This window comes from Delphinus delphis, chromosome 10 (genome assembly GCF_949987515.2).
Source record: "Delphinus delphis chromosome 10, mDelDel1.2, whole genome shotgun sequence".
NCBI classification, from domain to species: domain Eukaryota; kingdom Metazoa; phylum Chordata; class Mammalia; order Artiodactyla; family Delphinidae; genus Delphinus; species Delphinus delphis.
This window is the reverse complement of record NC_082692.2, coordinates 65,746,723-65,774,627: the sequence shown is the minus strand read 5'-3', so window position 1 is coordinate 65,774,627 and position 27,905 is coordinate 65,746,723. Positions and strand designations below refer to the sequence as shown.

The window sequence follows — 27,905 nt, the reverse complement described above, 5'->3', positions numbered from 1 at the left end:
GCTCGGGAGCCAAATTTGAAGCAAGCTGAGACGCGGAAGCACGGCCAAGAAGCTGAACCCGTCGCGTTTTCCTTGGCTACCTTGGCCACTTGAGACCAGTCGTCATGCCTATCCGTGCTCTGTGTACCATTTGCTCTGACTTCTTCGATCACTCCCGCGACGTGGCCGCCATTCACTGCGGCCACATCTTCCACTTGCAGTGGTGAGTGACTGCTCTGTTGGAGCTGGGCTCTCGCCCCCGTACGGCTACAGGACTGTGGGGTGTCGGGCCTCCGGGCGACCCGGAGCCCAGACTGGTGATGAGGACGGCATTAGACGGAGCCCCACGAGAGTTCCTGACCTGGGCAGAGGCGGGTTATGGCAGGCTTCCCGGAGGAGGTGACAGCTGAGCTGAGGTCGGGGGTACAGGATTGGTTTAATGAAGACAGAGTAGGGGTTTCTTTGATCGACTTGCAAAGAGATGTGATTTCAAAATTAGCACCCCGGGCAGAAATGAACTTTCACCACATTAGCGAGCCCTTTTGTTTCTTCGAGACCTAGTAGACTGCTGGCTACCCGATTTCTTGTGGTTTGTTTGATGGTTTGGAATGATTCTGTCCAGAGTCATCTCGTTGGTCAGACACTTCAGTGTATTCACTGACCTCAGCAAACCCAAGTTAACATCGAAGGGTAAGGAGGTGCTTTCTAATCAAGCCGTTCTGTTGAGTGTGCAGCTAGTGGGGAGATTCCTCTAGCAGCTGTGAACAGGCTGATTCCGAGCTCCTTTTTTAATTGTGGTGAAATATGTGTAACATAAAATTAACCATTTTTTCATTTTTTTACTATACACTATTTTATTATAGTAAAAAATATATAAGATAACATTTAACATTTTAACCTTTTAAAAACTTTTGCAAAAGTTTACGTAACAAAAAAGTTTAGTATGAAAATGTACACAACCTGATTTTTATATCATTGTAAAACAGGCCCTTTGGAAAGGGAACACGTGGAAACAATTGATTTCTTTGGTGAACACAGCCATTGTTTATACTTGTTCCAAAACTTTTAACATGCTACTATTTCTTCATATTACCACCATTTCAGTATTGTTCTGTTGCCCAGTAGTTGCCATCTCCACACATTCACCTGTCACAAGATTCATAAAGGGATCAAATTCCTGCAATATTCCTTGGACGTGTCTGCCACCATTTAATTTCAATGATAACTTCTTCATAAAATTTTAAAATTTATCAGAAGGGTGTTTACTCAGTGAGCTCAAAGATGCCTTGCATTTTAACCTTTTTTTTTTTTTTTTTTTTTCCGGTACGCGGGCCTCTCACTGCTGTGGCCTCTCCCGCCGCGGAGCACAGGCTCCGGACGCGCAGGCTCAGCGGCCATGGCTCACGGGCCCTGCCGCTTCGCGGCATGTGGGATCCTCCCAGACCGGGGCACGAACCCGCGTCCCCTGCATCGGCAGGTGGACTCTCAACCACTGCGCCACCAGGGAAGCCCTTTAACCATTTTTAAGTGTACAATTCAGTGGCATTAAGTACATTCACAACGTTGTGTAAGCATCACCACTATCTATTTCCAAAACATTTCCATCATTCCAAACAGAGCACTGTATCCATTAAACAATAACTTTCCATTCTCCCCTTCCCACAGCCCATGGAAACCTCTATTTTACTTTCTGTCTCCTTGAATTTTTCTATTCTAGCTACCTCATATAAGTGGAATTGCACATTTGGTTCTTTCGAGTCTGGCTTATTTCACTAAGCGTAACGTTTTCAAGGTTCATCCATGTTGTGACATGTTTCAGAATTTCATTTTTATGACTAAGTAGTATTCATTGTATGAAAATACCTCATTTTGTTTATCCCTTTATCTGTTAATAGACATTGGGTTGTTTCCATGTTTCAGCTACTGTGAGTAATGTTACTATGAACATTGGTGTACAAGTATCTGTTCACATTCCTGCTTTCATTTCTTTTGGGTTATCCCCAGAGGTGGAATAGCTGGATCATACAGTAATTCTATATTTAATTTTTTGGGAAGCTGCCTTACTGTTTTCCACATCAGCTGCACCATTTTACATCCCCAGCAACAATGCACAAGGGTTGCAGTTCCTCCACATCCTTGCCAAAACTTATTTTCTGTTTTGTTTTTTTTCCATAATAGCCATCCTAATGGGTGTCTTCTCTTTTATTCTGTGTGTTTAAAGCTATCAGATTCCCTCTTAGCACTGCTTTTGCTGTATTACACAGTTTTGGTATGTTTTCATTTTCATTAATCTCATGGTATTTTCTAATTTCCCTTGTGATTTCTTCTTTGACCCATTGGTTGTCTAAGAGTGTGTTGTTTAATTTCCACACATTTGTTCATTTTTCTTCTGTTACTGATTTTTAGTTTCATTCTATTTTGATCAGAAAAGATACTTCGTGTGATTTCAGCCTTTTAAAATTTAAGACTTGTTTTGTGGCCCAACATATGACCTTCCTAGAGAATGTTCCATGTGCACTTGAGAAAAATGTGTGTTCTGCTGTTGTTGGGGGGAGTATATGTCTGTTAGGTCTATTTGGTTTAAAGAGTTGTTCAAGTCCTCTATTTCCATATTAATTATCTGTATGATTGTTCTATCCATTATTGAAATTGTGGGGTACTGACATCTCCAACTTTTTAAATAATTTTTTTTAAACTTTATTTTTTTGGCTGCATTGGGTCTTCGTGGCTGCGTTCGGACTTTCTCTAGTTGTGGCGAGCGGAGGGCTACTCTTCTTTGCGGTGTGGTGCACGGGCTTCAGTAGTTGTGGCTTGTGGGCTCTAGAGTGCAGGCTCAGTAGTTGTGGCACACGGGCTTAGTTGCTCCACAGCATGTGGGATCTTCCCGGACCAGGGATTGAACCCTTGTCCCCTGCACTGGAAGGTGGATTCTTAACCATTGAGCCACCAGGGAAGTCCCAACACCTCCAACTTTTATTGGGGAACTTTTTGTTTCTCCCTTCAATTCTGTACAATTTTCTTCCATGTATATATTTCATATATATTTTGTTAGGTGCATATATGTTTATAATTGTTATGTCTTGTTGGATTGAACCTTTTATCAATATGTAAAGTCGTTCTTTGTCTCTTGTAAACATTTTTGACTTAAAGTCTATTTTGTCTGACAATAATATAGTTACCTCAATTCTCTTCTTGTTACTATTTTTATTCTGCTTGAGAATCATAGGTTTCTTTAACTTGTGGAACAATTTCTTTAATCAGTTCTGGGAAATTATCAGCCATTATCTCTTCATGTATTGCCTCTATTCCATTATCTCTTTTCTTTCTATGTTAGTTTTTCATTTCTGCTATAACAAATTACAACTAACTTAGTGGCTTAAGAAAACACAGATTTATTATTTTATAATTCTGGAGGTCAGAAGTCCAAAATGAGTCTTGCTTGGTTAAAATCAAGATGGAAGTGGAGCTGTGCCTTCTTTGGCTCATGGCCCATTTCTCCATCTTCAGAGTCAGCAGTGTTACATCTTCAGCTCTCTGTATGACTCCAATACTCCTGTTGCACTTACAGGGACCCTTGTGGTTACATGGGACACACCTGGATAATCTCTCCATCTCCTTAACTTAATCACATCTGCAAAATTACTCTTGTCATATAAGGTAACATACTCACAGGTTTCAGAAATTAGGACGTACACTTTTTGAGGGGAGGACACTATTCTACCTAACACTTTCTTTCTGGAATTCCTAGTTATATGTATGCTACACCTTATCACAGTATCTTTTATATCTCTTATCATTTCTCATATATTTTCCATCTTTCTAATTCTCGGTGTTTCCTCTGACCTATCTATCAATGTACCAGTTCTTCAACTGTGTCTAAACTGCTATTAAACTCATCCATTGAATTCTTAATTTTGGCCATTTTTTCAGTTTTAGAATTTCTGTTTGGTCCTTATTAAATTCTGATACGTCACCTTTTATTTTCGAATTCTCTGCTGATATTTTCTTTCTTTAATTTTTTTTTTTTTTTTTTTTTTTGCGGTACACGAGCTTCTCACTGTTGTGGCCTCTCCCGTTACGGAGCACAGGCTCCGGATGCGCAGGCTCAGCGGCCATGGCTCACGGGCCCAGCTGCTCCGCGGCATGTGGGATCTTCCCGGACCGGGGCACGAACTCGTGTCCCCTGCATCAGTAGGTGGACTCTCAACCACTGCGCCACCAGGGAAGCCCTCTTTTTTTCTTTAATTTTAAAAAAGTTTTTATTTATTTATGGCTGCGCTGGGTCTTCGTTGATGCGTGTGGGCTTTCTCTAGTTGTGGCGAGCGGGGGCTACTCTTTGTTGCGGTGTGCGGGCTTCTCATTGCAGTGGCTTCTCTTGTTGTGGAGCACTGGTTCTAGGCGCACGGGCCTCAGTAGTTGTGGCTCGCAGGCTCTAGAGCACAGGCTCAGTAGTTGTGGTGCACAAGCTTAGTTGCTCCGCGGCATGTGGGATCTTCCTGGACCAGGGATCGAACCCGTGTCCCCTGCATTGGCAGGCGGATTCTTATCCACTGCACCACCAGGGAAGCCCTCTGCTGATATTTTCAATCTTAATTTTTATTTATTCAGCATAATGTGTTTATTATGGTCTGTGAAAATCCGAATATCTTAAGTCTTTGTGGATATGTTCTGGTTTGCACTATGTAGTGCTTTTTTCCTTGTATAACTGTTTACTTAAAAAAAAAATTATTGAAATACATTACAGGGACTTCCCTGGTGGTGCAGTGGTTAAGAATCCGCCTGCCAATGCAGGGGATATGGGTTCCATCCCTGGTCGGGGAAGATCCCACGTGCCGTGCCGGAGCCACTAAGCCTGTGCACCACAACTACTGAAACTGCACTCTGGAGCCCACAAGCCACAACTACTGAGCCCACGTGCCACAACTACTGAAGCCCACATGCGTCTAGAGCCTGTGCTCCGCAACAAGAGAAGGCACCACAATGAGAAGCCCGCACACTGCAATGAAGAGTAGCCCCTGCTCGCTGCAACTAGAGAAAGCCCATGCGCAGCAACAAAGACCCAATGCAGCCAAAAATAAATAAATAAATAAATTTTTAAAAAAGAAATGTTACATAAAAGTACAAATATAGGGCTTCCCTGGTGGCGCAGTGGTTGAGAGTCCGCCTGCCGATGCAGGGGACACGGGTTCGTGTCCCGGTCCGGGAAGATCCCACATGCCATGGAGCGGCTGGGCCCGTGAGCCATGTCCGCTGGGCCTGTGCATCCGGAGCCTGTGCTCCGCAATGGGAGAGGCCACAGCGGTGAGAGGCCTGCGTACAGCAAAAAAAAAAAGAAAAAAAGAAAAAGTACAAATATAGGGGCTTCCCTGGTGGCACAGTGGTTAAGAATCCGCCTGCCAATTCAGGGGACACGGGTTCGAGCCCTGGTCCAGGAAGATCCCACGTGCCGCGGAGCACCTAAGCCTGTGCGCCACAACTACTGAGCCTGCGCTCCAGAGCCCGTGAGCCACAACTCCTGAAGCCCGGGCGTCTAGAGCCCATGCTCTGCAACAGAGGAGCCACCGCAATGAGAAGCCCACGCATAGCAACAAAGACACAACACAGCCAAAAATAAATCAATGAAATAAATAAATAAAACCTTTAAAAGTACAAATATAATAAGTGTGTAGCTTGCAGAATTTTCACAAACTGAACACGCCCTTGCAACCAGAATTCAGAACAAGAAACTAGACTTCAGCACTCCAGAAACCTCCTCCTGAGACAGGCTGGGACCTGGGACACTGCCAGAGTGCTTGCACTTGCACCTAGACAAACCTCTCCTCAAGCAACAGAATACAGAGAAACTATAGGGGACTAAAAATAAGTACATGTGTGCAGCAGCTGGGGCAAATTACAAACAAAAAATACAAAAAGGCCAAAACCCAGCTGTCGCTTCTGAAGTGCCTGGAGCAAAAGCAGGGTACTGTGCATGACCCCTGCACACAGCACCACCAAAGGGGTGGGCAGACTACCTAAGCCACCCCTGTGGCTCAATCTGCCAACCCACCTCTACACTCACCCCATTTAAGGAGCCAGCTCCCCCCGCCGCCCCACAGTGAGCAAGCAAGGGCACCTGTTGCTTGTTTTTGCTCCCTGAGGTGCAGCACAAGTCCCAATAAAGACTTGCCTGAATTTCTCCTCTGGCCTCTTATCAGTTTCTATTGATTAAAGAGTCCAACGACCCAGGTTGGTGCACTCTTTCAGTTACTCCCACCTGCCCGCCTTTCCGCCACACATAAGGATAGCCACTGTCTTGACTTCCAGCAACATAGATGAGTTTTGCCTACTTTTTTACTTTATGTAAATGGAGTTATACACAATATACCTTTTTTTGTATCTGGCTTCTCTTCTTCAATGTTATATTTATGTAATTCATCCATAATTTGTTCTTAGTTGTAGACTCATTCGTTCTCATTGCTGTGTAGTATTCCATTGTGCATTGTTAGCTTTGTATTATATGTATTTGAAAAATTATTTATAGAAAAAAAATTGAGGCCTAGGATTATGGTATCATCTTCCTGAAAAGATTCTGTTTCTCCCTGGTTCCTGGGGGTGGGCTTGTTTACCAGTAGGAGACTACATTTTGTTTTTGTTTCTTTTTGACTACGCTGCACAGCTTGTGGGATCTTAGTTCCCCCACCAGGGATTGAACCTGGGCCCTTGGCAAAAGCACGGAGTCCTAACCCCTGGACTGCCAGGGAATTCCCTAGCAGGAGACTATTTTAATTAAAATTTAAAGCAGATGGTGCATAGCTGGGCTGTGTTTTGCTTTTACTGCTACTTGCTTTTACCTCTAGTTTATCCTTACTTTGAAAGTGTACCCCTTTGGAGCCCTAGCTTACATGGGGGTATTATTACAACCCCCATCTCTGAGGGAGTCTGGCTTTGACTGTTGCTCCCCCATGCCCTGCTCCAAGCCTAGAAAGTTGACAAAATTGCAGCTCAGGGGTAGGGAAATCTAAGCCAACAGGGCCCAAAAAAGGGCCAGTTGGTTGGAGTGCTTGTACCAGTCAGGCCTTGTGGGATATACCGTCATGGCCTGTGGTGCTGCCCTCCTGGGTAGGCAGGCATTGGGTCGAGGAGGAGCAGGACAGGCGCTGTTCTGGTCGGGGTGGCTACCTGGCCTGTATGTCTCGCTCCAAGCCATGGCTCACAAGTCTGTTTTTCTGTTTCTCATTCCAGCCTAATTCAGTGGTTCGAGACAGCACCAAGTCGGACCTGCCCGCAGTGCCGAATCCAGGTGAGGGTGGTAGGATGAAAACACCTCAGCTAAAGACAGCTCCTTGCCAGGGAGCAGGAATGAGGAAGGATCTCTGAAGCTAAGCAATGTCTTTGACCTATTTGGACCCTCGTGGTTTGAGGCTGGTCGAGCCTCACTTGTGCTTTTGAGCGGCTCGGGAGGCCTGCTTGTACCCAAAGATAGCAGGCGGATGGACTCATTGCCTGGGCCAGTCTTCACCTGGGTAGATTTGGTCTCCTTCCCTGCCTTTCCCGTGCAATGCCCAGCACCTAGAGTTGGGGTTTCTTTTGAACAGTTACCACATGGGTCTGCAGTGACATGACTTCAGTAACCACCAAGCTAGTGGCACCAGCTTGGGCCACCTACAGGGTTACAGAGGTCCTCTCACTCCAAGGGATGTGCTGTGAAAGATTAGGCCTGAGATGGGCTAGGCTGAATGTACACCCTTATCCTTGCCCATGACCCAGCTGTGCAGTCATACTGTATCTTGTTCTTTCATTCAGGTCGGTAAAAGAACCATTATCAATAAGCTCTTCTTTGACCTTGCCCAGGAGGAGGAGAGTGTCTTAGATGCAGAATTCTTAAAGGTACCCAGAATTTATCTCATTCTACTGAACCCCAAGCCCTCTGAGAGTTCACTTTCTGCTCCTACCCAGGGAGAGCACCTCGAGTATGGAGATGGAGTTCTGGAGGGAAGACTTGGTAGAGATTTCAAGGCAGAGGCTGAGAGAGCAGAGGACAAGTGATGATGCTACAGTCATTGGAGAAATACGCTGTTAGCGGGGAGGGGAGCCACTTGACTGTGAGCCCTCCCCTGGGGATTTCAGAGCAATTCTGACCATAGTTCAGAGTGCCTCTCCTGAAGTTCCCCCACCTCGCAAAGGGTCTACAACCATCTTTTCAGTCCTCAGCCAGGGAATATGTGTGAACCTACTGTTCACAAACCTGCCTGTGCTTCAAAACTGCCTGGGGAACTTGGTATATATCCAGGTGCCTGAGTCTTTCTCAGAGCAGGAATGGAGGGTAGAGCCCCTGGAATCAAGATATGCAGCCAGGATAGAAACCCACACTGCAGGGGAGGATGGGTGGGTTCCCTCCTACACTTATACTGCTTCCCCTCCAAGTGTAAAGTTTAGCTTTCTTTGTGTACAAAGGGATTGGATTGGCAGAAACCTCTCAAATAAGTGGGATTGGGGTTTGCAAGTGAACCTGGACTCTGAGGGTTAATTTGCTGGGCATCTGTCAGATCAGGATTCATTTGGCTCTGGTCCCAGGGTGCTGTGATGTCCTTGGAACCTCACTGCTTCAAGAACGTGGAACTTTTATGCCTAAAGCTAACATGTTCATCGTCATGGTAACTGCTCCCAGTTTTAAGCCGTGTCCTCCCTGTGATAAAGGCAACAAAGGCAGCTTCATTTCTTTCTGGCCTTCTGAGCCAGATCTAGGAGACAGGGAGGCAAAATCTTGAGTAGTTTGGAGCAAGGGCTTGGAAGGCACCCTGCTTGGGTGTGGAAGGAGCCAGGGGACTAGCGGTAGCTTTGGGCTGGCAGCCGTTCTCAGGTAGCCCGTGTGTGCCCTTCTCTGCCCACCGCTTCCACCCCAGATGTCCGGCCTATTTGACCAGCTCAGCCACCAACAGTTCCTGCCCCAGAGTCCTGGGTAGAGAGTTTGACAACAGGGACTTATCCACGCACTGGGACTAGGCCTTAGTATTGGTCACATGTGATATTCTGAGCCTTTTTTTTTTTTCTAAACTTATTTTATTTTATTTATTTTTTATTTTTGGCTGCGTTGGGTCTTTGTTGCTGCGTGAGGGCTTTTCTGTAGTTGCATTGAGCGGGGGCTACTCTTCGTTGCGGTGCACGGGCTTCTCATTGCGGTGGCTTCTCTTGTTGCGGAGCACAGGCTCTAGGCGCATGGGCATCAGTAGTTGTGGCTTGCGGGCTCTAGAGCGCAGGCTCAGTAGTCGTGGCTTGCCGGTTCTAGAGCACAGGCTCAGTAGTTGTGGCGCAAAGGGCTTAGTTGCTCCACAGCATGTGGGATCATCCCGGACCAGGGCTCGCACCTGTGTCCCCTGCATTGACAGGCAGATTCTTAGCCACTGCGCCACCAGGGAAGCCCGATATTCTGAGTCTTGCGTTGACCTGGGGAGGGTAATCTGGAGGAGGATTTTTCTGGATTGCATCTAGCTACCACCATGAACCCTAGGCCAAGCCTTTCAGGTCTGCCGAACCTGGTTTTCCTGCTTATGGAGTAGGCATGTCTCTTGCCCACAGGGGTGTTGAGTACATGGGACTCCTGAATGGGAGCTGGGCTCAGTTCTGCTTCAGCCTCTCAGTGGTTCTGTGGCAGTGGCTTCGGAACATAGGCACGCACTTTGAGAGGCCCATTTGACCCTCACAACAGTCTGGTTAGAGCCTAGCGCAGGTGAGGTTTCATCCAGGGGTGCAAAGTTGTGCTGGTTCACCTACCTGTTGGATTCTGGGGCTGGAAGATTCATGGTGCACAGAGCCAGCTTAGAGCTTGGAGAGGGGCAGGCCATGAAGCAGGCAGGACCCAGGGCGGAGGGAAGCAGTGGTGGCCCAAGGTGCTTGGACATCCCAATTCTGTGTCCCAAGTGAGTGCAGCTAATGCCAGAGAGGGTCAAGGCCAGCACAGGCCCAAGGAAGCGATGGAAGCCTCTGCCATGAGACTGACTGCACAGGCGCAGCTCCACTTCTTTTGCCGCTTTTATGCCTCTTTTCCTGTCCTAGGGTCTTGTACCTGAGATTATTTTCGTCCATTTTACCTACTTTTTAAAAAGGCACACAGAGATAAAGCAAGGTTTCTCTCTACATTGTTGACTTAGCTTGGCCTTGAGGTGTGCAGGGTTCATGCTTCCCTGGGCCCATAGGCCTCCTTGTCCCCTCCTGGGGCTCCCCACAAGCCTTATGGGAGGCTGAGTGGAGGCCAGCTCTGATGCCTTCTTGCTGCTTATTGTGGATATTGCCTTGCAGAATGAACTGGATAATACCAGAGCTCTGCTTTCCCAGAAAGGTGAGTTCCCAAGGGGCCCTGGGAAGCCCCTGACTTGGGTAGTGGAGGGAGAGGCCCTGGGAGGAAGGCCTCCAACCTTCTGGCAGAGCCAGGGACTCTCCCTGCTTCATATGTCCAAGAGTCGTATCAGCTCTTGTGATTGGCAGAAAAGGAAAGGAAAGGGAGGTGACTGAAGCTGTCCACCTAGATCAGGTGAGCCTCTTCTCTTTGTCTGAGGCTGCTTGCCTAGGACCCGGGCTGGGAGGGGGCTATCTGATAGGACAAAGTATTTGTAGGTGAGGGTTCCACTGCCAAATTTGGCAGGAACTTGTTTGAGTTCTGGGATGATGAATTAACTAGACCCACAGGAGCACAGAGCAGTGAAATCTTTACTCAAGTAGTTCCAAGCATCAGAAAGAGGGTCTCATCCCCTGAAGGAAGAGACTCTGGCTGGGTGTCCCTGGTTTGGTGTCTGCCAGAGAGAGAAGCGGGCCACCCAACTTTCTGGCCTGAGACTTGTTCCTCACCTGGCTCTGGGGTGGTGTGCTGGAGCCCAAGGGCCCATGTTCTCATACTGCAGTGTGGATGGGCCTCTCCTCTCCCTCTATCCCCCACCCTTGCTCCAGAGAAGGAAAAACGAGACGGCCAGCTTATCATTGACACTCTGCGGGACACGCTGGAAGAACGCAACGCCACTGTTGAATCCCTGCAGAAGGCCTTAGACAAGGCTGAGATGCTGTGCTCCACCCTCAAGGTGGGTCCCCAGGCCTTGTGGACACAGATTGCTGGGGAGATATAGTTTTAGTCCTGGACTCATCACTCTGGGCTTGTCTTTTGGTTCTGCCTTGGTCAATACCTTGGTTTGTGCAATTGTAAAATGGAGGCAAATCCCATCTTCCCCAGGCTTCCCATGCTGTACCCATCCAGCCCATGAGAAAAGGGTCGTATTGCCTGCACTTATGGATTTTGTACTAGGTAGTTTCGAGAGGTGAGGCCTGCCCAGTGCTTCATGGAGGGGCTGCTCAGCCAAGACCTCAGTGAGGCTGGGCCGTGCTTCCAAAAGTGGTTTGTACTCCACTGACAAAGCCAGCCTGAAGAACCTTCCATTAGCACTCTAGTTCTTTGCTGGGCTGCTCTCTGGAGCCAGATCAAACAGCATCCCAGGGAGGAGCAGGGGGCCTTTGAAGTCGGCTGTGCTGAGCTGACCGGGCAGATCAAAGCCTGCAGAGCAAGTGGCTCTAGACCCAAATGAATATTGTGTCAGCCTAGGTTGGTGAGCCTCTTGCTCTCCGAGGGGCATGAGGTGATTGACTTGAATCCACAATTGATATTCTGGCCTCGTAGGAAGGAGCAGTCCTTGCTGGATGCCATTTGAAAGGGAAAGGGAGCCATCCTTGTGAACAGATAGAGCCCCAGGGTGTTCATTGTTTCTGTCTCTGCTTCGTGGCTGGCCTGGATCACGTGGCCTGGCCAGTGGGAAGGAAGGAGTGAACCAGCACCTGGCTGTAGAGCAGGAGTCTGCTGGCAGTCCCAGGTCAGAGATGAAGTGGCCAGGTACTGAGGGCAGCCTGGCCAGCTGCCTCTGGCTCAGCTCTCCTACCCCAGCAACTGTCCATAGGTCTAGCTGGTGGATAGCGCAGCCTGGATTTGTGCTCCAGGCTTCTTCAGCTTCCTACACAGCAGGCCACAGGACCCTGGCAGCCCCCAGCAGGCCTATAGATCCTGGGAGTGGGCTGTGCCTATGGTAAGACCTATCTCAGGAGGAAGCAAACAGGGAGGTGAGGAAGCAGCTGGCCTAGGGCCTCTTAGCAGAAAAAGCATAAGCCAGAGTGGGGCCCAGAAGCCTTACCTCCTGGGGGTTGGAGCATATGCTTATCAGCATTTTCAAAAGCATACAGTTCTAGGGTAGTGTTCTCCCAGTGACTTTAGCCTTGGCCCCAGGAGCTTCCAAGCAACAGATATGTAGGGGTACGTTTGCTCTTCAGAAGCAGATGAAGTACTTGGAACAGCAGCAGGATGAGACCAAACAAGCACGGGAGGAGGCCCGCCGGCTCCGGAACAAGATGAAGACCATGGAGCGGTGAGCTTGGATCTGGGGCCTGCCCTGTGCCCTTGCATCTAGGGCCCTCTGGGGCACAGCTCTCAGGACTTCAGCAGGGCCTGGCTCACCTCTGTAGCTCAACTCTCCATAGGCCATGGGGGGCTCAGGCTAGCTGAGTATGGGCACAGGTCTTACTCAACCTCTATGGGCTCCTCTACTTTCCATGGGGGCTCTTGCCACACTCCTCCCTGTCCCTGTTGCCTGTGGCCAAATGACCTGGCAGGGGTTTTGTTCCAAGAACCTCTCTCTGGGGATCCCTGACCTGAGGCTCTCTGTCAACACCCCTTCTTCCTCAGCAGCATCGCTGCAGCTGTGCTTAGCTCTGCTGTGGGGCCTTTCTTTGGACAGACCTGCCTGCTGAAGCATCCTAGCAGCTCAGGCTGTCACCATAGCAACGGCAGCAAAGGGAAGCAGAGCTGCACTGGGTACCTACCCATCAGCCTCCAGATTTTAAATGCCGTGGGCTGGGTGTTTTTCAGAATTGAGCTCCTACTCCAGAGTCAGCGGCCCGAGGTGGAGGAGATGATCCGCGACATGGGTGTGGGACAGTCAGCGGTGGAGCAGTTGGCTGTGTACTGCGTGTCCCTCAAGAAGTGTGTACTCTGGCCCCTCTATCCAAGCCCAGGAGCTAAGCCATGGCACCCCAGCCATGCCTCTCCGTCTGTTGCCCATCTCTTGTAAAGCACAGCAGGTGGAGTTAAGGGGCAGGCTCTGGAGCCGTGCTGCCTCAGTTTGAACCATCACCCCTTTCACCATGTGGCCAGGAGCCAATTTCTTAACCTCTCTGATCCTCAGCTTCCTGAATGGAGATAATAATAACTTGCCTCACAGGATTTTGAGAGAATTGAGTGTGAACTATAAGTGTTATTTCTAAAGACGTTGGCACAGCTTTCTGAGCCATGAGCCCCATCATGATATCTGGAGCCTGTTTCCTATTAGCACTGTTACTGACCCTGCCTGGCTTGCATCAGAAACTCAGCTCAGATGTTAACTACAATGGGTGTGAGGTGGGAGAAAAGGGACCACTTGGCTGACAGGCATGGAGGATCCCAGATGCCTCGTGTAGGGGTCAGGTGGTGTAGGGGGCCTCGTAGTGGGGCCGGGGCTTCCTGCACACCCTCTCAAATCGCCAGTGCCTGCAGGCAGGCAGGGAACAGAGACTCACCAGCTCTCCTTGCATTGGGTGCCAGACCCTCCACAGCACCACCTGGTCCCCTCTGGGCTCAGGTGTCAGAGTAGGAATGAGAAGGGCTGAGGGCTTGGGCTGGGCTTTGTGTTTGGTTGGTGCTGTGGCTCAGTCTGACCAGCAGGTGTCTGGTGCTGACATGTCTTTCCATGGCCCCTTTGTAGAGAGTACGAGAATCTAAAAGAGGCGCGGAAGGCCTCAGGGGAACTAGCCGACAAACTGAAGAAGGATTTGTTTTCTTCCAGAAGCAAGGTAATTCAGTGGGGAGCTGACAGTGAGGGGAGAGGTGGCTGTCCTTTTGTCATGCTCATGTGTGTCTCCTAAGCAAGGCCATGGGGCTGTTGGATGACTCACAGAGGCTGGTTTCTGATCCTTACTGGGCATTGACTCTGGCTACATGGCTTGTCCAGTTAGGGTGGTAGATCAGGCAGGTATCCCCCCAGCCTCTGCACACTTCTGTTCCTCTCTGCTCTTCTGGGTACCTCTCAGCTGGCTGGAGCACACAGGTCCCAAATGTGACAGCTGCAGGTGCCTGTTTTTTGTTCCAGGCCCAGAGTATGAGGCCTCTTGTTTGGGGGTATTTTTTGTTTTGTTTTTATTTTGTTTGTTTGTGTTTTTTGGCCACGCCGCTCGGCTTGTGGGATCTCAGTTCCCCAGCCAGAGACTGAACCTGGGCCATGGCAGTGAAAGCCTGGAATCCTAACCACTAGGCCACCAGGGGACACCCAGTAGAAGGCATCTTGGAACCTGATGCAGTCAGCACAGCAGTTTTTATTTCTGGGCATGGTGCATCCATGGGCAAGGGTGTAGGAAGTAGCCCTTGCTCCTGGGCAGCTCCAGATGGACATTGCCGGACTAAGGTCCAGCCCCATGGAGCTAGGGTCTCCCTCCCGTGTTCCCAGCTCTTCTGGACCCCGGGCTACCACGAGCTGGTGTAGCAGCAGGTGCGGGCAGGGCACATGGGCACCCCTGGGTTCATCCTTTTCTCCTTACACTTTCTTGTAGTTGCAGACAGTCTACTCTGAACTGGACCAGGCCAAGTTGGAGCTGAGGTCGGCCCAGAAGGACTTACAGAGTGCTGACAAGGAAATCGCAGTGAGGGACATCTCTGGCCAGGCGGGAACGAGGGGTGGCTTATGTGCCCTCCAAGAACAGGGCTGGCCAGTTCTGCCCGCGAAACCTTGCACCAGTCAGTGGTGGTGGCTCTGGGATCCCTGCATCCTCCTGGGTCAGGGTGGGTCAGGACATGTGCCTTGGCCCTTGGTCTGGAGCCGGGGCCTCCTCAGCAGAGGACAGAGAGCACCTGGGTCTTCCTCACAGTCTGTCCTGTGCCTACATCCTTGAGACCACCAGAGTAGGGGCTCCACCAGAGACGGGTTCTGAGGTCGGGTGGTCCTGGCTTCCTGAGCCTGATATTTGGGTTTCGGGCCTTGTTCTGTTCCCAGTGGGCTTGCCTTTCGTGTGTGGTGCTCAGTCCTTGGTAGTCCCTCTGGACTTGGTGCCTCAGCGGCTCTTTCACTCTCTTCTCTTTCCTTCCCCAAGAGCCTGAGAAAAAAGCTAACGATGCTGCAGGAAACCCTGAACCTGCCACCAGTGGACAGTGAGGCTGTCAACCGCCTGGTTTTAGAGAGGTTTGTTGACCCTCTGGGGTGGTGCAAGGGCTATAGGCTGGAAGAGCTCCCTGGTAAGGGTGTCCTCACTCTTCCTGGCTTTGTGGGAGTGGGTGGCCCATGTGGGCCTGAAGGCTGTGGACCCCCTGCCCTGGGAGATAGCCAAGATTTAGCTGGAAAGCAGCTTTGAGGTAGATTCTGAGCTCTGACAAGGAGAGGCCAGGGGAGGCCAGAAAGTACCTAGGGCTGGTCAGAGAAAGGGCAGGAGCACCAGCTCAGGGCATCCTGTTTATGGAATGGCTCACCTAATGTATCCGTCTGCCCCAGGTTCTGAAACAACCATGGAAATACTGTAACTCTCTTCTGGTTCCAGGAATATGCACATTAAAGCTGCCAGCAGAGGGAGCCAGAGGCAGAGGGATGGGTGTCCTCCTCCCCAGTGTTCCACAGAAGCCAATGGGCTGAGAGGGTCCTCAGGGCAATCTCCTGCCTAGCAGCCCTCCTGATGGTCCAGACAGAAGACACAACCCAGCAGCCCAGCCACTTTTTTTTTTTTCCCCGAGCCACGCGGCATGCAGGATCTTAGTTCCCCAATCAGGGATTGAACCCATGCCCCCTGCATTGGTAGTGCGGATCCTTAACCACTGGACCACCAGCATAGTCCCCAGCCACTTTTTTTTTTTTGGCTGTGTTGGGTCTTCGTTGCAGTGCATGGGCCTCTCATTGTGGTGGCTTCTATTGTTGCAGACCATGGTTCTAGGCGCGTGGGCTTCAGTAGTTATGGCACGCAGGCTCAGTAGTTGTGGCTCACGGACTCTAGAGCGCAGGCTCAGTAGTTGTGGCGCACAGGCTGAGTTGCTCCGCGGCATGTGGGATCTTCCCGGACCAGGGCTCGAACCCGTGTCCCCTGCATTGGCAGGCGGATTCTTAACCACTGCATCACCAGGGAAGCCCCCCAGCCACTTTTATTTCAGCCACTTTTGTTTTTATTTAACTATTTATTTATTTAGGCTGAGCAGGGTCTTAGTTGCAGCATGAGGGATCTTTAGTTGTGGCATGCAGTCTTCTTAGTTGCAGCATGCGGGCTGTTAGTTGCAGTGTGTGGACTTCTTAGTTGCGGCATGCCTGTGGGATCTAGTTCCCCGACCAGGTATCGAACCCGGGCCCCCTGCATTGGGAGTGTGGCATCTTACCCACTAGACCATCAGGGAAGTCCCTTTGAGCCACGTTTCAACGTTGGAAACTCATTATGCTCCCTCTTCCCCACATCCACTCAATTGCTAGAGCCTGCCCATCTAACTTCTGTGGTGCCTTCCTGACCCTTTTCCTTGCTCCCACCTCCGTGTGAGACTTGTGACCCATCGCCCCACTCCTCCCCCCTGTCCTGTATAGCAGCCCCAGGGCATCATGCCACTCCCTTGCCAAACATCTCCCAGGACCCTTGGCACTGGCCTCAGGCCCTCATGGAGCTGGCCTTGTGGGCTGCGGTGGATATTCAGGCTTCAGCCAAATCACACTGCCCAATGCAGCAGAACACCCCTTGCCTTCCTGCTCCTATGCCCTCCTGTGTTTCTGCTCTTCTCCACACTGAAGTGTCAGCTGCCCTGCGGAGCCTTCCCTAGTCTCCTCAGCAGAAATAAGCTCACTGTCCTCTGCACAGGTAGCACTTCTTATTCAGATGCCATCAGCTGCTAGGGTCCACAGAGGTGCTCTAGAGGCTTTCTGGAGCCTGGTCTACCCCCTGTGTACACACCCGGCTGTGAGTAGACCGGGAGCTGCCTCCTGATCTGTGTCCCCACCATCAGCTTCCTCACACACACGCTCCTTCCCCCACACCATAGTACCCGGTCAGCATCTGAGGGGGGCAGTGAATGCAGGCAAGCCAGTTTCCTCTCATTCTCCTACCTTTCATTCCTCAGTCTTTCTCTTTCCTTTCATACCTCAGGTCCTCCAGTGTTTCATTTTTTTTTTTTAATTATTTAATTTATTTATTTTTGGCTGCGTTGGGTGTTCGTTGCTGTACACGGGCTTTCTCTAGTTGCGGTGAGCGGGGGCTACTCCTTGCTGTGGTGCGCTGGCTTCTCGTTGCGGTGGCCTCTCTTGTTGTGGAGCATGGGCTCCAGGCGCGCTGGCTTCAGTAGTTGTGGCACGTGGGCTCAGTAGTTGTGGTGCACGGGCTTAGTTGCTCTGCAGCATGTGGGATCTTTCTGGACCAGGGCTTGAACCTGTGTCCCCTGCATTGGCAGGCAGATTCTTGACCACTGCGCCACAAGGGAAGCCCCTTCCAGTGTCTCTTTACAGAGCCAGGGCTGCCTGCCTGCCCCAGTTTAGGTCTGAGGGCTGTGGGAGTGTGATGGGCACATGACTCTGTGAGGTCCAGCCTGTGGCTGATTTTGACAAACTGAGCTCTGTTTCTGGTCCCTCCTACCTACTCTACACTCAGAGTCTATCGGCCCAGCCACCTTGGAAGCCCCAGGTAACATGAGGGCTCTGTCCGGAGCTTGGCAGGTATAGTACCCACCCTCAGGGAGCTGTTAGTCTCAGTGACCATCTCATGTAGATAGACCTTTAGAACCCAACCTGAGTCAAGGCAGAAAGTAAAAATCCTTTTTTTTAGGATATCACTCAAGGCTGCTGTCTGCAAGCTCCCCATCGTGCTCCCTCCACTTTCTATTCCATGGGCCTTGGTGTTTCCATGCACTTGTCATCTGTGTCTGGCGTCCACAGTAAGGGGGAGCACAAGCACAGAGGCTTCCTCTAGGTGCCCAGGGACTTTCCATTCCTGCTTTTGCTTACTTTCTTTTTATTTATTTGTTTGGTTGGTTAGTTGATTGCACTGGGTCTTAGTTGCAGCAGGCAGGCCCCTTAGTTGCAGCTTGGATGCTCCTTAGTTGCAGCACATGGGCTCCTTAGTTGCGGCAGGTGAGCTCCATCGTTGTGGCATGTGAACTCTTAGTTGCGGCACGCATGTAGGATCTAGTTCCCAGACCAGACATCGAACCTGGGCCCCCTGCATTGGGAGCTTGGAGTCTTATCCACTGCGCCACCAGGGAAGTCCCAATTTCCTTCCTTTTTAAGGCTGAATCAGCAATCGCATTTTAAATTTGCACACATTCTTTCTTGCTCGCTGAATACATCCTTGGCAAAATATGCTATACCTTGTTTTATGGTCTAGCATTTTCATTTCTGTCAGGGCCAGTGTTTGCACATCATGGCCTTTCTCTTGGACTTCCCTCTCATGCTTGGGGGGTCCTTGGCTGCCTGTGGCCCTCTGAGGAGGAATAACAGAAAGGTGTCCTGGGAACCCAACCTTTATGGGCAGGGATTGGGAGAATGTGCAGTCATCTGGTATCATGTCTGAACCTAGGTGCAGAGGGATTTGCTGTCAGGTCCAGTACTGGCTGCCGTAAGATCCCGTGGATGGTTTGCAGGTGACTTTAGAAAAGGCCCTTCTCATTCTTGGCCCCAGGTAGCAGGCTCACTTCCTGGTGCTCACTCCCTGATGTAGGGAGGGGTGGCACCAAGCTCGCACCTTCCATCAGTACCCCCATTTTCAGGCTTGTTTAATGCATCTGTAAATCCAGGTCTTCCCCGCTCCTCCCTTGCATCCGTAGCCCTCTCTGTGTAAGGTTCTGGCTATTGTGTAAGTCTCCTATCCCCTGGCCATGCTCTCTCCCAGATTTTTGTGGAACTCTATGGGTACTGATGATGGCTGCCCATTCTATTTGTTGCAGTAGGGTTATCCTTCACTCCTGTCATTTTAGGGAGGCCTCAGGAGGTAGCTATCACCCCCAACCACAGAGGAGGTGTTTGGAAGACCTCTCTCATGGACCCCAAGAGCCCCTGACCTCCAAGCTGAAGGGAGTTGGGGAGGCCTTTGCTTAGGGTAGGCCTGCCGGTTGCCATGAGTTCATGGAGGACACACTGACTAACTCCCGTGCCACACAGGTAATAGGTCTGCCCAGGGCCTTGGTTGAGTTTTGGAAAGAGGGGTGTCTTGCCCCAATTCCTGAGTCCTCTGGCATGAAGCCCTGTATGTTGGCCATGGGTGACTATCCCAAAGATGATGGTATCACCCAGGAGGACCTAAAGCCAGGCCCTCAACCAGTTGGGGGGTATATATGGCCACTAAGCTCTAGACTCTTCCACCTTGTCAGACAGACAGAAGGTGGGAAGGAAAGAAGGACCATTGGCAGGAAGAAAAACAGGGTTCGAGCTTATAAAAGAAGAAGGATTTACCAGGAAGTGTCTGAGGGAACAAGAAATGTGTTCATATGAGCCAGATGGTGTGGGGGAGTGAGGGAGGCACTGAGAGAACCTCCTGAGTCTTGAATTTAGTGTTGGGGATGGCCAGGAGGTGTGAGTGAAAAAGACTGGCTTGGCTTGAGCCAAGGCTGGGCACATGCCATGAACACCACTGGGCAAGGTCTGAGGCAATGGCAGCAGGAAGTCCTACCCTGAGCCACCTGGAGGGCAAAATGGCTGTCATAGCCAGACCCTGCCTGCCACCTGAGTGCACCTCTCAACCTGGACCTGGACTTGCTGAGATTGGTAAAAAGTGGCAGAGTAACAGATCTTACAGAAGATTGGCATGGGGCTTCCCTGGTGGCACAGTGGTTAAGAATCCTCCTGCCAATGCAGGGGACACGGGTTCAAGCCCTCGTCTAGGAAGATCCCACATGCCGCAGAGCAGCTAAGCCGTGCGCCACAACTACTGAGCCTGCACTCTAGAGCCTGCGAGCCACAACTACTAAAGCTCACGTGCCACAACTATTGAGCCTATGCTCTAGAGCCCCTGGGCTACAACTACTGAAGCCCACGCGCCTAGAGCCTGTGTTCCACAAGAGAAGCCACCGCAGTGAGAAGCCCGAGCACCACAATGAAGAGTAGCCTCTGCTCACCACAACTAAAGAAAGCCCGTGAGCAACAACGAAGACCCAATGCAGCCAAAAATAAAAATAAATAAATAAAATAAAATTATTAAAAAAAAAAAAGATTGGCATGAGTGGTCCTGACTGCTGCTTTATGCTGTGGTTCCCAGAGTGGGAAGCAAAGCAATGCGTGAAGTTGGTCTGAGGTGGGTCTATGCAGCCTTTGCTTCCACCTACAGGCAAGGAAAGGGTAGAGCTTCCAGGGGTCTGGCCAGGGAAAGAAAGAGAGAGTCCAAGCTTCCCAGATTGCTTACCTACCCAAGTCAGTGCAGGTAGTTCCTTTCCTCTGATCTGCACACCCCATCTGGCTCCTGGCCAGAGACTAATACGGCACAGCTCATCCCTCTGTCCCTGAGTAGTGAGAGTAGGGCTGTGGGCAGCTCTGAAAGGCTCCTGAGGGAAAGAGTGGTCTTGGGGCTTCCCCTGCCACTCCCCGGAGTTCTCTGATCACAGGAGCTGGGGAGCCCCACCAGGTCTGGATGGGCTAGAAAAAATCCTGTTGGCTTAAATTTTCTAATAGAATTATACCCTTCCCCCATTAAAAAAAGTAAAAACACATGCATTGTTGAGAATTTGGAAAATATGGACTTATCCCAGAGGTAGTCACCATTGACCAGTGGAAAATCCCTTCAAGTCCTTTTTCTGTATGTGGTAGAGTGGGGGATGTGTGTGCACAAGTCATGTGATTATACTATACATAGAGTTTTCTTTGGTTTTTTTTCCCCCAATTTTATTGTGGTAAAATATACATAACATAAAATTTACCAACTTTTTTTTTTTTTTTGGCTGCATCCGGTTTAGTTGCGGCACGCGGGATCTTCTTTGTGGCATGTGGAATCTTTCACTGTGGCGCGCGGGCTTCTCTCTAGTTGTGGCGTGCGGGTTTTCTCTCTCTAGTTGAGGCACGCAGGCTCAGTAGTTGTGGCGCATGGGCTTAGTTGCCTCGCGGCATGTGGGATCTTAATTCCCCGACCAGGGATCGAACCCGCGTCCCCTGCATTGGAAGGCGGATTCTTTACCCCTGGACCACTGGGGAAGTCCCTTACCAACATTTTTAAGTGTACAGTTCAGTGGTATTAAAGATGTTCATAAGGTTGTGCAACCATCACCAACATCTATCTCCCGAATTTTTGTCTTGTAAAAAATGCTATACTCATTAAACAGTAACTCCCCATTTCCTCCCCCTCCCCCTCAGCCCCTGGCAACCACCATTCTCCTTTCTGTCTCTATGGTCTTGACTACTCCAAATACCTCATGTAAGTAGAATCATACAGTCTTTTTGTGACTGGCTTCTTTCAGTTGGCATAATGTCCTCAGGGTTCATTCATGTTGTAGAATTTCTTTTTTGAAGCTGAATAATATTCCATTGTATGTATATACCACATTTTGCTCATGCATTCTTTTGTAGATGGACTCTTGGGTTGCTTCCACCTTTTGGCTATTGTGGATAATGCTACTGTGAACACGGATACACAAATATCTCTTTGAGATCCTGCTTCCAGTTCTTTTGCACATACACCCAAAAATGGAATGGCTATATCACTTGATAATTCTAGTTTTAATTGTTTGAGGAACTGTCTTTCTGTTTTCCACAGTGATTTAATCACTTTACATTCCCACCAACAGTGCACAGGGTTCCAATTTAAGAACATTCTCACCAATAGTTGTTATTTTCTGTTTTGTTTTTTTTTATGGTAGCCATCCTAATGAGTGTGAGGGGTGTCTCATTGTAGTTTTGATTTGCATTTCCCTAATGATTAGTGGTATTGGGGGTCTTTTCATGTCTTCATTGGCCATTTGTTTAGGGGGGTGGTTTCTTTTGGCCATTCTGCGGCTTATGGGGATCTCAGTTCCCAGACCAGGGATTAAACCTGGGCCACAGCAGTGAAAGCCCAGAATCCTAAACATTAGGCCATCAGGGAACTCCCCTTTATTGGCCATTTATAAATCATCTTAGGAGGAATGTCTGTTCAAGTCCTTTGCCCATTTTCGATTGGGTTATTTGCTTTTTTGTTGTTGGGCTTTAGAAGTTCTCTATATATTCTGGATTTTAATCCGTTAACAGATATATGATTTGCAAATATTTTCTCCCATTCTGTGGATTGCCCTTGTACTCTATTGATAGTATCTTTTGATGCGCGAAATTTAAAATTTTTGTGAAGTCTAATTTTTCTGTTTTTTCTTTTGTTGACTATAGAGTTTTGTATTGCTTTTTAAATTTAACATATGAGCACTTTCCCATGTTATTAAGTTTACTCTCTAGAAACACTACTTTAATGTGTATATCATATTCAAGCTATGACAGTACCAGCCCCCTAGGGGAGTCATTTTGCCAGTTTCTAAGATTGTGCCATTTGTCATAATAAGCAGCACTGGAAGGGACATCCCTTTACTTCAGTCTGTGGTCACCTCTCTGACAGGATCCTTGCCTTGCATTCTGAGAAATGAGGCTACGTGAACAAAAGACCTTTTAGTTGTACATTTGGGTTTTGTGTGAGTTTTTGCTTGCTTCCTTTCATGTCTTCCAGACTTCCACTGTGTGAAGGACTAAGCCAAGTGGTTTTTTCTGTAGAGATTTGGGCTTCCTTGCAGGATGGCTCTAAACCAGGTGTGGGCTCCAGGCCCCTGGAGCTGAGCCATCTCTGATGCTTGAGGGGCTTTTGTCCTTCTGGGCTGCTGCTGTGGTCTTGATTAACCAGGCCATCTCTGCCTATAGCCCAGCTCCTGTGGAGATGCTGAACCTGAAGCTTCGCCGGCCAGCCTTCGGCGATGATATTGACCTCAATGCCACCTTTAATGTGGATACTCCCCCAGCCCAGCCCTCCAGCACCCAGCATGGCCATGCCAAGAGGCTCTTCCCAGAGAAGGCACAGTAAGTGGTAGCCCCAGGCCCTTCCACAGCCTGGAGGGAGGATGGCTAAGAGATCTCTGCAGGTCCTACCCTAATAACTCTGAGTGGCTGACAGGGCAGTGAGGGTCACCTGGGCTTGGCCATGGCCATGGCCATGGCTTTGGTTCCAGCTACCTTTCTGCCCTCTCCTGAGTACTCAATCTGTACAAAGCCCTTCTGTTGCTTGTCTCATTAATCTTCACAATCACCCTTCAAGCAAAGTTGGGGATGTGAATTAGAGAGAACATGGGGGTCCCAGCAGGGGCAGGTCTGGGCTGATGCTGTTGGGAGGCAGGGTGCTCCCAGTACCTTGAATGGGCTCGCTGGAGTCTTAAGTCAGGGACTCTGAACTTCCTCTTCCATTGTGTGCCCCACAGGCTCATGCTTGAGGCAGGACCATATCAGACCATGGAACCAGAGCCCTACCACTTAAGGAGGTAGCCCACAGGGGCAGACATGAAAAGCTATGAGGAGCTGCAGTGGTATGGGTGGGACCTGCACTATTGGTACAGTGGGACTGGGAGTAGGGAGGCTGTCTCCTTGGCCAGGCAGGCCACTAGTTCATCATGGAGACAAGAGCTACTCCTGTACATCCATGTAGTTGTACGCTGCTCAGGTAAGGGAGTCAGGGGCTGAGCAAGTTTTTTCTCAGTCAAAGACTTTGGACATGAGAGAAAGAAATTGAGATGTCAGGCAGTGGAGGTAGAGGAGGCCCAGGGAGAGGACAAAAGGGAAAGCCAGCTGGATTTTCTACCCCTCCCCAGACTCAGGGGCAGAGGCACCAGTGCTGTATAGGGCCAGGCCTGGTAGCAGTGAGAAACAAACCTAGAGCATGTGGGCTACAGTCAGGGGGCCTATCAGTGCCTGCTCGGTACTCTGGCTTCCTCTTGTTGCCTCTTTAACTATACAGGTTGAAAGTGGGCACCTGGGGCCTGCAGGCTACCATACCTTTTAGAGACATTTCTACCATCTTCAGTGCCTGTGAGGGGGGTGAGGGAGCCCAGCCTCCCCAGAACCGGACTTGCAAGTGGAGCAAGAGGAGATTCTTCCCATGGTCATCATGCGGCATCACCACAGGCTATGGGGGCAGGAACAGAGGGGTTCAATATTTGCAGGCCCTGATCCTGCCCCTGTCCTTATGGCTTTGAGAATCCACAGGGTCAGCCTTAGGTCACCATTCTCCCACTCTTCTGGGAAGATATGAGAAGAGGGTATCCAGCTGCTAGGGTCCCCAGGAGTTGGATGGAAACACTGGGTCCAGCTCTGGAACTAGGAGTGGCAGACTAGGGCCTGGGGCCATGACCTGTTCTGCCCCAGACCCTACCTGCACAGATTTATCTAGGGAGATGGCCTAACCCTGTGTTCTGAGAGTACTTTACGGGCTCTCTAACTTACTGAGGGTCCTCTGGAGGTGGTGACCCCTCTCTGGGCAGATGGGGCTAGGCCTGAGCTCATTTTCAGGGCATGAGTGGCCTGCCTTCTGTGGGTAGTGAATTTGTTGGGCTCTCCAGCCCCACATACAGCCCAGGATGTGGTGAGGTGACTGAGAGCCCATCATTCCAATGGTGAGTGGAATTGGTTTGTCCCTGAGTGGAAGCCACAAGATTGGAATATGGCCCAACCTCCCCTGCCTCCACCACTCTGGTGGCTGTGGCTATCCAGCTGTTCACAGACCTGCTCTTGGGGTAGGGATTACTGAGGTGCCTTGCCCAGCACGCAGCCATGCCAGCAGCCATGCCACGCGGTGGCTCCCCAAGGGGAATGTGCTGAGCCTGGTTCGCCTGCCCCCCCCTTTTAAAAATATATTTATTTGTTTGCTTGTTTGTTTATGGCTGCGTTGCATCTTTGCTGCACGGAGGTCTTTCTCTAGTTGCGGCGAGCGGGGGCTACTCTTCCTTGCGGTGCGCGCGCTTCTCCTTGTGGTGGCTTCTCTTGTTGCAGAGCACGGGCTCTAGGCATGTGGGCCTCAGTAGTTGTGGCTCACGGGCTCTAGAGCACAGGCTCAGTAGTTGTGGCTCACAGGCTCTAGAGCACAGGCTCAGTAGTTGTGGCGCACAGGCTTAGTTCCTCCGCGGCATGTGGGATCTTTCCACACCAGGGCTCGAACCCGTGTCCCCTGTATTGGCAGGCGGATGCTTAACCACTCTGCCAACAGGGAAGTCCCTCACCTACCCCTTATGTCTTGCTCACCTGCCTCTTGTCTTCACGTTTTGCTCTTGCAGTTCTCCCGTTCAGGACGTTCTCAAGAAGATGCCCAAAGGCCCCAAGCAGGTAAGGCTTCCCAGAAGAAGCTCAGGCAATCACCCTCCAACTCTGGCCGGGACTGAGTATGAATCTGGTTTTCTGAGAGGTCAGGGCCTTGCCAGAGTCCTCTCACCCCTGGAGGACTGAAGCACTTTGGAGCCACCCTGGGAACCCTACTCACTGTCCTTCCTGCCTCCTGATGAAGCATCAGAGATCCTGATCCTATTCCAACACACCTCCTACCCTCCTTGTTTGCTGCCATCCGGCTTATCAAGCCTGGCTCTGGGGTCTCCTCTGCAGGAGTCCCAGCTCTTGCTGGGTGGCCAGCGCTGTCTGGGAGAGCCTGATGAGGAGCTGGCTGGTGCCTTCCCTGTCTTCATCCGGAATGCTGTCCTGGGCCAGAAACAGACCAAGAGGACCAGGGCAGAGCCCTGTCGCAGCACAGATGCAGTGAGTGTGGTTTCCTAAAAGTGGCAAGTGCCAGCCTCCTTGGGGGTGGGGCTGGGTGGCCAGCCCCCTAGCCCATTAGCCTGGCCCACTCACCTCTTCCTTCTGCTTTAGGTAAGGACTGGCTTCGATGGACTTGGAGGCCGGACAAAATTCATCCAGCCTGTATCCTTGTTCTGTAGCATTGGGCTGAGCTGAGCTGTGGCGCCCACATCATCCCTCACCTGTACCCCCAGACCCCAGCCCACCAGTGGCTGCAGCCCCAGGTGTGCAGAGCCAGACCTTACTCAGTATAGCAGGGCTGCCCACCACCAAGTCTGAGCCTTTCCTGCCCTGCATTCCATTCCAGTCCCCTCTTTAGGCCTCTTCCTTGACATTTCCTTCAGACTGACACGACTATGATCCGCTCACTGCCCGTTAAACCCAAGCCCAAGGCCAGGGCTAAGCAGAGACTGGGGGCCAGGACAGTGCTCCCTCCCTCCCAGGCCAAGCTGGACACCTTCCTGTGGTAGTGAGAACAGTGAGTCTGATCAGTGGCCAGATACATGCCTCTGACTTACAGGCCGAGGACTGCGGACTGGCTCGGCAGATGGTTTGCGGGGCATGGCCCCTCTTCTAGGACCAGCCCTGAGGACAAGGATAAACAAGAAGATGGGGGTGAAGGTGAGGCCCAGAAACTGTGGTTTTCCTGCACACACACACTGCCCCACCCCCCATCATACTGGGTCTCCCTGTGAGAGCTGATGTGATCAGCTCACTGTTCCTGCCAGCAGGGTTTGCTCCGTATTCCAGGCTCCCATTTATAGCCATGATCGGATGTGGCTGGGCTGCTTCTGGTCCTCCAGACCAGGGTTTTTTGTTGACTGTAAGGACCAAAGTGCTGGAGGCTTCTCAGGCAGCCTCAGCCTGCCCAAGCTTCTGCCTGTCTCTCTGACTTGCTGTTGGCCTGGACCAAGCAGGGCGGGGAATGGGGGATGGTGGTAGGGAGAGGAGGGGGGCCAGATTTCTTCGTGAAATAAAAAAGATAGAGTCTTTTCTTCCTGACTCTGGGAGTGTAAATTTGCCCTCACTTTGGAGAACTGTCTGGCATGATTTTCTAAAGCGGGACCTTCACCTAGACCCAGACCCAGCAGCTTCACGCTTAGGCATTTGCCCTCTCATAGGGCACAGGGAGACTGTAGCAAGAGTGACATCACGTCAGCTTTGTCCACAGTCTCTAACCTGGGCACAGTGCAAAGGCCATAAGCAGGAAAGCAAATGGGTGAACTAGGGTTTAGACACACAGGGAACTCACAGCAAGCACAACAAATGACCAGTGACACCCCCCTCTTCACCTTTCAACTCTGCCAGACAGATTGCTAGCCTCTGCATCTTAGCTTCAAAAGCACTTTCTCCCAGAAGACTTCCCTTTGAACTTCTAGCTTGGATGAGGACCCCTAAACTTTCCTCTCTCACTACTGGATGGGAGTTCACCTGTTTCTGCAGATCCCAGCATGGACCTGGCACAGGGGAGAATGCTTCAGGCTGAGAGTGCCCAGCTGCTCTCCAGCAGGTGTGGAGGAGCCTCGGGCTTCTTGGGGAGGAAGTGACGCTCTTGGTTATGGGGGTTGGACCCCTCTGGTGCTGCCTTGAGACGGGGACAGTTAGTGAGGGGAAGTGTAGCATCAAGTTAAGGGTGCGGTGGCTGGCTGATAGCTTTCTTATAGATCAGTAATGAACAATTCAAATTATTTTTAATTTTTTTTTAAATGTTTATTTGGCTGCATCAGGTCTTAGTTGCAGCACATGGGATCTTCGTTGTGGCATGCAAACTCTTAGTTGTGGCACGTGGGATGTAGTTCCCTGACCAGGGATTGAAACTGGGCCCCCTGCATTGGGAACATGGAGTCTTAGCCACTGGACCACCAGGGAAGTCCCAACAACTAAAATTAAAAACCCAATACCATTTACTTCAGCACCAAAAAAGAAGAAGAAAAAAGAAAACAAATATTTAGGTATAAATCTAACAAAATATGTACAAGATCTCTGTGAGGGAAAACTACAAGACTCTGGGTCTGTACATACAATGGAATATTACTCAGCCTTTTAAAAAATTCTGAAACATGCTATAACATAGATGAACCTTGAAGACATTAAGCTAAGTGAAATAATCCAGGGACAGAGGACAAATACTGTATAATTCCATTTATATGAGAAACCTAGAGTAGTCAAATTCATAGAGAC

At 50.2% G+C, this 27,905-nt stretch overlaps 1 protein-coding gene and 1 pseudogene across 1 annotated transcript; one reads left to right on the top strand and one right to left on the bottom strand.

The window, feature by feature from the left end:
• The first annotated feature begins 38 nt into the window (after positions 1-38).
• TRAIP (TRAF interacting protein) lies at positions 39-26,649 on the top strand. Its single transcript, XM_060021445.1, has 15 exons — positions 39-202; positions 7,201-7,258; positions 7,762-7,845; positions 10,255-10,294; positions 10,900-11,027; positions 12,259-12,353; positions 12,854-12,967; positions 13,725-13,812; positions 14,566-14,655; positions 15,103-15,191; positions 22,818-22,973; positions 25,214-25,262; positions 25,536-25,685; positions 25,797-25,847; positions 26,069-26,649. The coding sequence occupies exons 1-15, from the start codon at positions 105-107 to the stop codon at positions 26,192-26,194; spliced, it is 1,416 nt and encodes a 471-aa protein (XP_059877428.1). The 5' UTR covers positions 39-104; the 3' UTR covers positions 26,195-26,649.
• Positions 1,025-1,213, bottom strand: LOC132431682 (small nuclear ribonucleoprotein G pseudogene; annotated as a pseudogene).
• Positions 26,650-27,905: the final 1,256 nt, after the last annotated feature.

Excerpts from the sequence above, each read along its gene's own strand:
- TRAIP (XM_060021445.1), top strand. The coding sequence starts at position 105 with ATGCCTATCCGTGCTCTGTGTACCATTTGCTCTGACTTCTTCGATCAC. Across the intron at positions 22,974-25,213 it reads CTCTTCCCAGAGAAGGCACA|TTCTCCCGTTCAGGACGTTC; the intron begins GTAAGTGGTAGC and ends TTGCTCTTGCAG. Across the intron at positions 25,848-26,068 it reads GGACAAAATTCATCCAGCCT|ACTGACACGACTATGATCCG; the intron begins GTATCCTTGTTC and ends CATTTCCTTCAG.